Genomic DNA, 13,558 nt, shown 5'->3' with positions numbered 1-13,558 from the left:
TCAATACTAGGCATACGGACCAATATTTATGCAATATATTGATTACTGAGCATGCTGGGGAATGTGGCTGATAGAGGACCAGACTATAGGCCAATGGCACATCCTTAGGCCTCCTGGATGTTTGCCAGGTGCCAAAAGGTGAGTAACCAAGGTGCATTAGTATTACACTGGGGATTGGGGTGGTGGGTCCGGTACTACTTGGGGGGGGACTTCAGGCACTAGCGGGGTGAGTTAGGGTCAGGCTGTCCCCAGTCAACAGACATGTAACATAAATGTAATGTGCGGTACTTGTTTCCTAGCACGGCCACATATCTTATGGATCGTGTACCTTTAGTTAAGGTACACGATCCATAAGATGGACCCGATTTCCTTTGAAATCAGGTCCATTTGGCCGGCTAGGATAAAATATCGGGGGCATCGCGTCGGTCGGGACCGTTAACAATGGTCCCGACGCGACCGACGCGATGCCCGCGATTTCCCCATAGGCTTCAATGTTAAAAAATATTTTAACATTGAAATCGTGTCGGGAAAGGTAAAATATCGGGGGCATCGCGTCGGTCGGGACCATTAACATAGGTCCCGACGCGATGCCCCCGATTTTTACATAGGCTTCAATGTTAAAAGATTTTTTAACATTGAAATCCTGAAAAAATGTGAAAAATGTGAAATGGGCCAATATGACCCATTTCACATTTTAGATGTCCCCGTCGTCACCCCACGATAGACGCCAACCCGAAGCGTGGCGAGCGCAGCGAGCCCGCGAGGGGCGGCGGTGCGCGTCCTCCGACCTTTTCATTCCCCTACTATCCACGTCGGTGTGGAGTTGAGAATAGAATAGTGTGGCGAGCGCAGCGAGCCACCGAGCCCGAAGCGTGGCGAGCGCAGCGAGCCCCGCGAGGGGACGCGGATACCTTCACAGTTATACGCGTCCCCTCGCGGGCTTCACAGGTGTCCGTGGCGACGCGGACACCTGTGAAGTCCGCGAAGGGACGCGTTTACCTGTGAAGGTATCCGCGTGCGCTCGCCACGCTTCGGGCTCGGTGGCTCGCTGCGCTCGTCACACTATTCTATTCTCAACTCCACGCCGACGTGGATAGTAGGGGAATGAAAAGGTCGGAGGACGCGCACCGCCGCCCCTCGCGGGCTCGCTGCGCTCGCCACGCTTCGGGTTGGCGTCTATCGTGGGGTGGGGTGTACGCCGGGACATTTGGGGGGTTGGGAATATTTTACATTGAATCCAATGTAAAATCGGGTCCCAGGGACCCGATTTACATTTAATTAAAAAAAAAAAATCGGGTCCAAAATCGGTCGGTCGCGACGATCGCATCGCATGCGACCAAATCGCATGCGATGCGATCGACCCGATTTTTCCGACACGACCACCCCGATGTAAATCGGTGTGGCCGTGCTAGGAAACAAGTACCTAATGCGCTTTAATAAAACAAACCTGCATGGATCACAATACAAGATGGCGGCATAAGGTGAGAGGACTGCACTGTTTCTACCCTACAAAGTAGAAGTCAGGCACTGCTGGAGTGAAGTGCTTTGGCGAGCAGATTCCACAGAAGAATATCTAGGATTAGAGGCATATTGCAGCTCAGCGTCCTGGAGGAATTAGGCGGAGGGAAGTGAGTGAGGTCACAGGATGCTGGAAACTACTGGCGAATAAGGGGGGGGGGGGCAAAGATCGTCACTTTCAAACCCCCTCTGCACATGCAAAGGTAGCTATAATCCCTCAGGGATAACCTTCTTCTGCCTACAGCTATGCTCTAGAAAGACCGGTATGTAAAAAAAAAAACAACACAATGACAGCATGAAAGTAAAAGTGACACACAACGCTGAAAGTGTTAACAACTTATACACAAAAAAAACAAAACCCAATACTAGGTAATTAGAGTTAATAGGATTTTTCTCTGCAGGATGTTCTGGCGTTCGTGAAACACCGTGTAATCCACTTAGGAGGGCCTGACTGAAAGGCATTTTGCTTTCAGGAACAGATGGGGCGATTACGGCGTTGGGGGAAGCCTGGGCGTCTCTGTGGCGCGGCGAGCGGACCCTGGCGCTGTGCCAGGGATGAAACACTCGCAGGGCACACGCGCCGCTGACACGTCACACACACGGATCACACTCCTGAAGGTCTCCTTTCTGTCGCACTCTCTGCTTATCCTGCAAGAGAGGAGGCATGTATCCCAAGAAGAGCCGATTTACAAAATATTCCCTTCACAGCAAGAGGGGACAACACACCCACAAAGGGTAACTGCAGAAACACTGCAGAAAGTAGACCGCACTAACAAGGAGAAGAAGACACCAGACAAACTGGAGACACCTGGCCCAGGAGGGTCACCAAGCATACAGCCAGCCGGGACTCCATCACAGGTGCGGCTCCTGCGCTATGCAAATAACATTCCATAGATCAGAACTGAAACAGGGAAAAGTATCCTGCAATGGGGCACTAAACATACAGTGAGATCGGTGGCAGCAATAATTGGCCAATCAGGTGCCACGTTCACGTACACACCTCCCACAGTGAGGTTGTCAAACATAACCTGTAACAGGTCTCTCTCCCTCACTGAGCTGTAAAGGTGCCCATACATGTTACAATTATTGTATACAACATCACATCTCATCGCATCTCGGTTTTGCGGTGAGATGAGATCTAGTACAAAAAATATGTGCACCCGTACTTTTTGTACTAGGTCTCATCTCACCGCAAAACCGAGATGCGATATTGTATACAATAATTGTAACGTGTATGGTCACCTTAATAGTGTAACATCACATATCAGTGTCCCATTCCCACAGGCTGCCGCTCACCTTGGCCTGATCGGACTTCACAACGCTCTCCACTTGTTTCAAAGACAGTTGCAGAGGCTTCTGTGCATTGTCATCTTCAAACGCCAGGCGCAGAGATCCCTACAGAGACAGAAAGTGAGGGGACAAGCGTTACCCAGGGAGCGTCACTGTATATGGGCTTCCTGTTTATTTTAGGGTCAAACGCATTGCTCAGAGCGGTGCGACAGCATAGCATTTGAACACACGCAACTAGAGCAATTATTGTGATACTTGTTTAGTTTCACGGCGGCCGATATATCGAATGCGATATTGGCCGATCCGATTTTTGTACCTGTTCATAACTCCACTATCCACTACGCATGGAGTTGACTTTATATAGTGTGGCGAGCGCAGTAATCCGCGTCCGCTCGCCACACTATATAAAATCAACTCCATGCGTAGTGGATAGTGGGGTTATGAACAGGTAAAAACATATCGGATCGGCCGATATAGCATCCGATATATCGGCCACCGTGAAACTAAACAAGTACCATTATTATTAATACCAGTTATTTATATAGCACACACAAATTCCACAGCACATTACAGAGTATAGTTGAACATTCACATCAGTCCCTGCCCCAGTGGAGCGTACACTCTATAGTGTTCACTCTAGGATTATTTTAGGGCAGGGCGCTGACCACCAGGCAGGGCACATTTTATATTAGAAATTTACATTAGAAACAAAAATAAAAACCCAATAAAATAAAAAATTTGCACACTGCACTAGGATTATTAAACCTGGTCATACTCTGCTATGCCCATTACATATTCTGTCGTAATGACAATTACACATTATGGCACACACTGTAATGCCTCTTACACACTATACCACACACCATAATGCCTATTGCACATGATGGCACACACCGAAAGTTCTCAGTGGCATGTCAGTGAGGGGCAGCTTAAGGGCGCACAGTGCCACACACAAAAAAAGGGCAGGGTGCGGCAACCTCTAAGGGCCTTATTCTATTTCACTCTTTCTGACAAAATCCTTCTTAGATGGACAAAACCATGTGCACTGCAGGTGGGGCAGATGTAACATATGCAGAGAGAATTAGATTTGGGTGAGTTATTTTGTTTCTGTGCAGGGTAAATACTGGCTGCTTTATTTTTACACTGCAATATAGATCTCACTTTGAAGTAGAATCTGACCCAAATCTAACTCTCTCTGCACATGTTACATCTGCCCCACCTGCAGTGCACATGGTTTTGTACATCTAAGAAGGATTTTGTCAGAAAGAGTAAACTAGAATAACCCCCTAAAAGAAGCTTAGAGGGAGCACAATTCCCTACCACATGTACACGCACAGACAGACATTCTAGTGTTAATTTGTTGGGAGCCAATTAACCTACCAGTATATATTTGGATAGTGGGAGAAACCAGGGGCACACGGAGGAAACCCGCGCAAGCCTGGGGAGAATATACAAACTCCACGCATTTAGGGCCATGGTGGGAATTGAACCCATGACCTCAGCGCTGTGAGGCAGTAATGCTAACCACTACACCATGCGTGCAATGTAACCAATGCAGAATCAGCAACTACCCAAACAAACAAATAATACACACGTCAAAGCAAAACGGATGCCAGAAGACAAGAGCAGCTCCGCAAACATAGGATGGAAACGTGTCATTGGCTAAGTTCACCCACATGGCTGTGGCTGATTGGGGAAGCCTCCAATCACTGCAGTCAGCAGACGCGGCACACGGATAGTTAATAGTGTAATCCGCAGTTTGCAGCTGAGTGACTTCAACTGTATTTGGTTTCGAAACAGAAATGTCAATTGAGAACATTTCCCTGCGAACTGTAAATACTGAATACAGCGATTATCTACAGTGTATTTATATAGCGTGGCAGACACACAGCGTTCCACAGAATCCGCTCACGTGCTAACCGCAGTCCTTATGCAGTCATACAGTGCATGCCTGTTCCTAAGAGCTTGCGCTCTAGGTGTTGAACACTTTTTTTTATTCTTTCCGCGGGTTAGATTTCTAAAAGCAGATGGAACCACTGAACAGACGCAGATTAAACTAAGCATATAACAAGTCACAGTGGTTTCTGGGAAGTCTCCTGGTCATACTTGCCTACTTTTGAAAACTAGTTCAGGGAGATTATACCTTGTAATAGAATTTTGCAAAGCGCCCCATTGAGGGGGCGTGTCAAGCTCCGCCCTAAAGGGCGTGTCTAGTTCCATATATGGAGAGATTGTGAAAATATATTGTGAACGTGGCACCTAGAAGCGCGGGTGTGTAATTTTAAATTACTTATATCCAAATGTAGATGAGCCCCAAAGCAGTTAGTAAGAACTACCATACTTGGTAAAGTGCTGGGAAATGGCGCTGATGATTCAATGTAAATGTATCTGTTTCTGTAACAGTGTAATGTGGGCTAGGTGACTAGGGGGAGATTGCTAGACTAATGAGGGATAGAGGGAGATTGCTGCTATGTCAGGGAGTCTCCTGCAGAATGCAGGAGGGTAGGCAACTATGATCCTGACCAGGGTTGGACTGGCCCACAGGGGCACAGGGGAAATCCCCGGTGGGCCCCACTGCCTGGGGGCCCTTGTCATCTAGGGATCAGGTTACAGCCAGTGCAGTTTAATTATTCATGTAATCTCATAGTGCATATGACTATTGGGTATTCTCTACAGTGCATTGCAGTTATTAATCTGGTAAATCATCATGCATGGACTAGCAAACCTCTGTGGCAGCTGGCCACACCCCTAAACATGGGCCTCTACCACTACATTCCCCGGTGGGCCCTTTCTGCCCCAGTCCAACACTGATCCGGACGACAGTGGTCGGGTTTCTAATGGTCATTATACCGCCCTGTACACTGACAGGGGAGCGAGTGCAAAGAAGCCCCTTCCGGGCTCGGTTCTATACTTCCCCAATGGGGAGGTCATAGACCGTCACGAGCAAAAATAGCCCCGGTCAGTTGGGATCCCGACTGTCAGACATTTTACAGTCGGGATTCCGATGTTGATGTACTGACAGTCGGAATCCAGACTGTCGGAACGTTATCAGACACCCATAGCGGTCACAGCGGGGGTGAGTGGAGAGGTCTATAAAATCATTTCAACCTTTTCATGTGACAACTTGTCGACATTTTGCATGGCGAATTGGACACTGTAGATCTATTAACCAGATACGGTCACAGCATACAGCAGCGGTTCCCAACCTGGGGTACTTGTACCGCTGGGGGTACTCGGCAGACTGGTTGGTACTTGAAAATAATATTGCTAATGGTGGAAGAAGTTCCGAGGCTAACAACATTATATCACTCCGGTTCAGTTTGTGAGCTACCCACGCTGCCCTCAGACACCAGCGTTCATTTGACCTGCACTGGCAAGGGTGAAGGAGGTGCAGGGCATTATCGGGAAACCCTGGAGACCATATTACTCATGTTATATATTAACAGTAACGTATTTAGATCAGGAAGTTCTACTGTGCTTTACAACTGGAAACAAGCTGGGTATTTACAGACAGTTCAGAAGGTCGAAGGGCCCTGCTCACAAGCTTACAAACTATAGCTAGCAGCCAGACATAGGTATCCAACTCCTGACCGCACACTACTCCTCAATGCAAAGACACGCCTACCGCTCACTTCCACTAAACTCGTAAGTACCGTGGATATTTAAAATTGAGACATATAAACGACAAGGGCACGGGAGAGAAAAAAGGTTCCAGAACCGCTGGCATAAAAGTGATTCACTTGTGATATACTTAAAGCGTAATGGTGGAGGCAGCCATCTTACTTCCTGGCAAGACGTGCAGCCCCCCTACCACATAGGACTACATACTGCCTTGCAGGGAACAGATAAGCTTTTAGTTGCTGTACAGTACATTGTGCATCATTATATTGTTGTGTAATATTTACACACACACGCTGGTAGTATCCCAGAGCAGTATCTGAGCAGCGTGGGCCCTGAGAGAGGTTTGACCTAATTCATATAAGACATTCAGCTGATGGAGGAAACTCCTCTCGCTCTCTCTCCTCCCGTATAACCCAGACAGACCGTAATAAGGATTATTCTCTCCACTCTCGTTCCAGAGAACCCATCTCTAAGTCCATCACTGTACAGCACCGCTGCTTCTGCAGCACACGATATCCCCCGCATGACAGGACACGCATAAAACAGACCCATATGACGAGTATAGCAAATCAGAACATCAATATTTATAATAAAAATATATCAAATGAACTAAAAAGTGAGGGTCTCCTAGCCCTGCATCATTAGCCTGTGACCCTTGGATCCTACAGACTATAAAGGAACAGATGCGCCAAGGTTCCGAAAGTGATAAAGTCGAGAGCCAACTGGCCCCCATCTGCCATATTTCATACATAGGCTGTAATGTGACAGTTAAGAGCCGAGTGGTTGGCTATTTATAACTCTCCACTTTGTCACTTTTTGAAGTAAAACCCCACTCAAATCGAATTCTCTCTGCACAAGTTACATCTGCCCCCCCTGCAGTGCCTATGGTTTCGCCCATTAGAGAGTGATTGTGCCTTTGCGAGTGAACCAGAATAACCCCCTATGTACAGAGAGGAAAGTATGCGGCTGTAGCATGTTAGATCAGTGTGGAACACACCATACTACACTCAGGTCAGACTGGCTGGGCCCACTTCTATAAACACAGCAGGATACCCACACTCCTTCCAGGAATTCCCCTCTAGCCCACACAGTGCGCCACGGAATGTCACTATTTACACCCACGCAGTGCTGTTAGACAAGAACCTTACACCCCAATACACACCCGTTTAACCCCTTCACTGGAAGAAGTGGCAGCTCCTGTATAACAAACTAGTCCTTACAAAAGGGGACAGAAGCTATTTTAAAAACTCCAGGACAATGTGGGGAGGGGGGCGCAGGGGGATAATGAGTCGCGTGGCCATTTCTCACGTTCCAACGAGTGCCTGCGGCGAGCTGGACTGTGTGGGCAAAACAAATGCAAATTTACCGATAGTTCATTGATCTTTTTCCACGCTAATCGCGCTCATTAGCGCATATCGGCTAAACCAGACCAAACTAATGTGTGCCGCACAAAGTCCCTTTTGAGTGGTCAAACATGCGCATTTTTGCAAGTAGCCGAACGCTCCCTAATAGAACTACAATTGAATAGCTCTGTTGGCATCACAACGCTGTCAGAGAAGATTCATTTTCTAGACTATGGGGGAAATGTATCAACGCTTGTAGAGTGATAAAGTGGACCAGAGATAAAGTACCAGTACTGCTAACTGCCGTATTAGGGGTTGGTTTTGAAAAAAAATGGCAGTTGGAAGCCGATTGGCTGGTAATACCTGTTCTACCAGCTATTTTTCAAAAAAATGCAGCCTGTAATGTAGAATTTAAGAGCCAATTGGTGGGCATCTCTCTCTCTCTCTCCAACCTTTGATTGATCACCGTAGCGTAGATCAATTAAATATAATCTCTTTGTGATGAACTTTAAGCCCTAGGCTGTAAATGATGAAGTAACGCACTAACTCCCAGGGAGTGGGGACACATTACACTGTGGTAAGGAGAAGCACAGCTGTTGGTGTGGTCAAGCAGCCGGACTGTACAATACATCACTCTGCACCAAAGCCAAGTCCTCCCTTCAGGGGAAACTCCTCTGTGCGCTCTTCCCGCAGTCCTTAGTACAGGACTTTCCCTTATATATGCTACACAAGCAGACAGCTGATCGCTCCCACCGCCCTTCCTCTCCTGGCCACCAGCTCTTCTTCCTCCAGGCTGGCATTCCGTAGCTGCTTTCACCAGGCTCTGTACCCGCTCCACGCAAATGAGGCTGCATCTGAACATCCTTTATATTTAATCTGACACCCGCTCTCCTCCGCTGTTATGTAAAACCCCCATAGAGAGCAGCAATATATTAAGCGATATATTACTATGAAATGCAAAGGTACCACAGAGAAGTGTGTGTGTGTGTGTGTGTGGGAGGTCTTCACACTACAGCATTCCCCATATGGGTTAGGTATATGCCGATGTGCGGAATGTCATCATTCAGCATGTCAGCATGTTCAAAATGTCGACAGACCACATGCAGACATACATAGCCCTAATTGCGGAGTAACATTTCCCATCAACATCCTGAATGTCCCCTTATGTCGGTGCTGCCCACAGTAATGTCTAGGTATAGCATCTGTAGAGTGGTTGTAATATAGTGGTCTATTTACTAAGCCTTGGAGAGAGAGAGAGATAAAGTACCAGCCAATCAGCTCCAAACTGCCATGTTACAGGAGGTGTAGGAGCTGATCTGAGTAGGATACTTTCTCTCCAACTGCCAATTTTTTAAACAACCTGTAAAATGGCAGTTTGGAGCCAATTGGCTGGTACATAGACCCCTATATCCCAATCACGCAGAGGTTGCCCTACCGGCGCCGGTTGGAGAGGCAGAGGCACCTATGGGAAGGAGGCACACATGGGGAGAGTGCAGTATACACAGCCAGGGAATCTATGGTGAGGCCTGATCCACATTGATTTGTAAAAATAATATTACACCATTATAATAACCATTTTCTAAATGTCTGGCTACAGAAAAATTCATACAAATTATACAGAATCTGGTCTCAATGAATGAAAAAAAAATAAAAAAAAAAAAGCACAATTTTTTAAAAAAGAAACCGCGTCATGTATTATGAGCATCCCGTATCAAATCTCACGGCACAAAAAATCATATTGCAACTGATCAGAATCATCTCAGTAGAATACACAGTAATGCACATGGCAGACTTCTATGTGATGAAGTGGTAACGGGTGCTGAGTACATGGATCTGAGCTACCATGTCAGTCCTGCCCCACTAAGGACTACCTATACCTCCATAAATCATATGCTGGCTGTCCCTATTTTTAGACACTGGAGGAGCCTCCCTGTAGAGCAGGTGTAACACAGCCCTATCCATCAGCCCTACAGTTCTGTAGCATAGGAGGAAATAACGGGGAGAGCAGATAATGCATCGGCTAGGACAGATTTAAATTAATTTAATTTTTTATGGTAGAGGAGTAACGAATGTGGGTGATCATGTCAGAGTGGGGGATGGGTAGTAACATGACCAGCCGAGAGTAGCTCACCCTACTCGAGTACTGCTGCTTTTACACCAAAATTCCTGGTCAGACTCGGTATTTGGAATACAGGTCACTCGGGATTCCCCCCATTAACACTGCAGTGCCGACCTGGGATATTCCTGTGTTGGCACCGTTCAAACGGCACAAAGGTGCAGTATCTTGAAGGCCGGCCCTTGGAGAGGACATCATCATCTCTGAGCACCTGGACATCTGCCATTTGGGCCCCCCGCCGTGGCGGTGGCTACTGGACTGGGCTGCGGTGAATGTTGGATCCAGACTGGGTGACCTGGATTTCAACAGGTAAAAATATCCGGAGGAGAACCTCAAAGTTCCGGAATTTGGGGATAACAAGCAGCAGCCAATTTAAGAGGTCAATTTCTGTGAATAAAAACCAGTTAGAGCAGAGGTTCTCAACCCCCCCCCCCCCCCCCCCGATGACCCACGTGTAACAACTGTACTACTTCCATCTACGCCCTGCATGTACAGATTGGTCTGTAAATGTGTCAGTCTGCCTTATCGTTGATGGATAGGTCAGGAATAGATCACATTTAAACATCCACAAAATAGTGAATCAGACGGAATAATTACCATAATCCTGTGTATAAGAGACACTTATTGGTCCATGAAACATGCAAGGAACCCAATATGTACTAAAGGCATCTTGTACGACACTGCGCTATAGCGGGAGATGCTGGACGCGGCTGATTGTCTGCTATGCAGCAGAGAGAAACTGCATTTTCAGCCGTTCCAAGTGCCAAGAGGCTCCCTGCAATGTCCTTCACAAGACGTGCGGCTGCCAACTGCAGAGGTCACCCAGGCGGAGCGCTTATGTATGGCGGCTCGGGCCAATTTGGCAATGATCATGCATGATGCAGATCTGGGAACTCCGCAATCATGCACAACAAGCAGATCATTTGACCGGGGTATCAGCCGTAGGAACCAGCTGAGATGTTCCTAGGGCATACATGTCCAAACTACGGCCCTCCAGCTGTTGTGAAACTACAAGTCCCATCATGCTTTGCCACATTTTGCTATTAGGGAATGCAAAAACTATGACAAGGCATTCTGGGATGTGTAGTTTCACAACAGCTGGAGGGCCACAGTTTGGACATGCCTGTCCTAGGGGTTGTTGAGCACCCCTAAAATGTGCACTGCCACTACCCAATCATTTGTTAACATGATATCAGCTGACACATCGGCGTGGATACGGCATAGGCTACAAAGTTGTGTACATCAGGTTATTGGAAGTTAGCACCTGTATCGTTTTGCAACCTTATTTTTTTTAATCCCTACATAAAAATAGGGATTTTACTATAGGTTTTCTTTGATGTGGTGTTTTCTGGTCCTTCCATTTGTCTATCTGCTTTGGACAAAGAATGTACAGAGACAATGGTATCCGGTCCAAACGTCCACAGTCAGTAAGTCAAGACAATTATGGTCAAAATGGACAAGGGGCCTGATTCAATAACACTCGGAAGGGGACAAATTTGGCCCTGTTCCGATGGTAGGAGGCCTGTGCATGCTGAAGAGTGTATTTGCACATGTGCAGGCCCCGACTTTGGTTAGTTACACACTCGCTGCGCCGTTCGTTGCGCAAAACACTCATGTTGACCTTTTTCTGTGCCAGCCTTGTCAAAGTCAACCACATGGTATCGACTTAGCAGATAGACAAACGGAAGTACGTCGTTTGTAGTTTTGTTCATGATATGGGGGAATATGCCCCAACAACCCTGATATTTATGTATCAGACTCGCCGTGTCTGGACAGCACCGGAATGACTGGACAGATCCATTTGGCTCTCGCTATACAACCTGGCAGTAATAAGCAAGGCTTTGGGAACCAACGCTATCGGGAGATGGTCTATGTCCCGAGGTCAAATCAATTTGATGGATGAAGGTCCCAATTGTAGGGTATGGGGCCTGCAGACAGTATTGTAGCTGGAGGCCCTCTCGCAGGGAAGGTCCAGTGCTGAGGAGCACAACACGAAACACGCCAGACTGGATTTGTATATCATTATCTAATACCTTTTGTAGGTGTAACTCCTCCCTGTTGATTGTGACTAGACGCAAGCTTGGTGGCTCGACACAAATAAAAGAGAAAGGGTAAGGGTTAGGCTGCAGCAGAGGGGTAGGTTAGACACCAGAGGAAGGGTTAGAGGCGGGATGGATACAGGGAGAAATACTCCCCACTAACTTCAGAGAATCAGAGGTCTGACCCAGAAGTCTGAGGGGCATATGTTCTAAGCATTGGAGAGAAATAATTAATCAGCTCCTGCCATTTTTCACACACATCCTGTAACATGGCAGCTAAGGAGCTAAGGAGCTGATTGGCTGTTACTTTGGGGCAGATTTATTAAGCTTGGTGAAGTGATAAAGTGTCTAGTTTTTATCACCGGCCAATCGGCTCCTAACTGTGAAGTTACAGGCTTGGCTTGAAAAAGGACAGGTAGGAGCTGATTGGCCGGTAATAAAAAACAGACTTTACCGAGCTTAATAAATCTACCCCTCTATTACAAGTATTTTGCCCTACAGTCAGGAGCTGCTGAAGCTATAAGGAGCAGGCAAGTTGTCTCTAGGCCAAAAGGAACATGACAGGGATACTGTACTGTAGGTCAACATTTTATCAACATGTCGGCATGATGAATGTAGACATTATAAATGTTAATTTATAATACCCTAAATGATCACCAATAAATCTGTTCATGTCAATTTTCAAAAACAGCCGGTAGCATGGTAGGTTAAAGTTGATTGACCCGGTACTTTACCTCTCTCTAAGCAAGTGTTGCAAGGGCCTTAACAAATTTTTGCAAAAGTTCAGAGCGGGCAACGCTGTAATTAGAACATTGTGAGTTACGCCAACAGCTAGAGCTGCGTATATTTGTTGCAATTACATGCCAGCCTGGTGCCCCCACAAATAACAAGCCAGCCTGTGTTATGATCAACCACTTAGCTTGCAATCATGCCCGTACAAAAATAATAATTACCCACTCAAAAGTGTCACACTAAATGGAGTCCACAAGAACAATCCAAAAATAAAAAAAATGCATTTATTATTTAGGTACTCTTTACCTAGAACGGCGCCCATCGCGGTGATCGCGACATCGCGGGCAGTACATAAACGGCCGCGACGCGATGCCCGCGATCACCGCGATTTTCCCATAGGGAACAATGTTAAAAAGCCTAATTGACCGCGATTTTGCATTCAATGCCTCAATGCCCGCGATTTTCCCATAGGAATCAATGTTAAATGGGCTACAGAGCCCAAATAGCCCCAATTAACCCTTAAATGTCCCCCCAATTTTTGTACGCCACCCCACGATCCACGCCAACCCGAAGCGTGGCGAGCGCAGCGAGCCCACGAGGGGCGGCGGTACGCGTCCTCCGACTTTTTCATGCCCTACTATCCACGTCGGCGTGGAGTTGAGAATAGAATAGTGTGGCGAGCGCAGCGAGCCACCGAGCCCGAAGCGTGGCAAGCGCAGCGAGCCCCGCGAGGGGACGCGGATACCTTCACAGTTATACGCGTCCCCTCGCGGACTTCACAGGTGTCCGTGGCGACGCGGACACCTGTGAAGCCCGCGAAGGGACGCGTTTACCTGTGAAGGTATCCGCGTGCGCTCGCCACGCTTCGGGCTCGGTGGCTCGCTGCGCTCGCCACACTA

At 47.3% G+C, this 13,558-nt stretch overlaps 1 protein-coding gene across 1 annotated transcript in view; it reads right to left on the bottom strand.

Moving 5' to 3' along the window:
• Positions 1-13,558, bottom strand: part of C2CD2 (C2 calcium dependent domain containing 2) — a 77,611-nt gene that overhangs the window by 54,731 nt on the left and 9,322 nt on the right. Inside the window, exon 3 of the mRNA XM_083171650.1 lies at positions 2,815-2,913. Within this exon, the coding sequence (XP_083027776.1) occupies positions 2,815-2,913 (99 nt within the window). The remainder of the gene's footprint in view (positions 1-2,814; positions 2,914-13,558) is intronic.

The sequence above is a fragment of the Crinia signifera genome, chromosome 2 (assembly GCF_055691185.1).
Source record: "Crinia signifera chromosome 2, ASM5569118v1, whole genome shotgun sequence".
Taxonomy (NCBI): Eukaryota; Metazoa; Chordata; class Amphibia; order Anura; family Myobatrachidae; genus Crinia; species Crinia signifera.
This window is presented reverse-complemented; position numbering and strand designations above follow the sequence as displayed.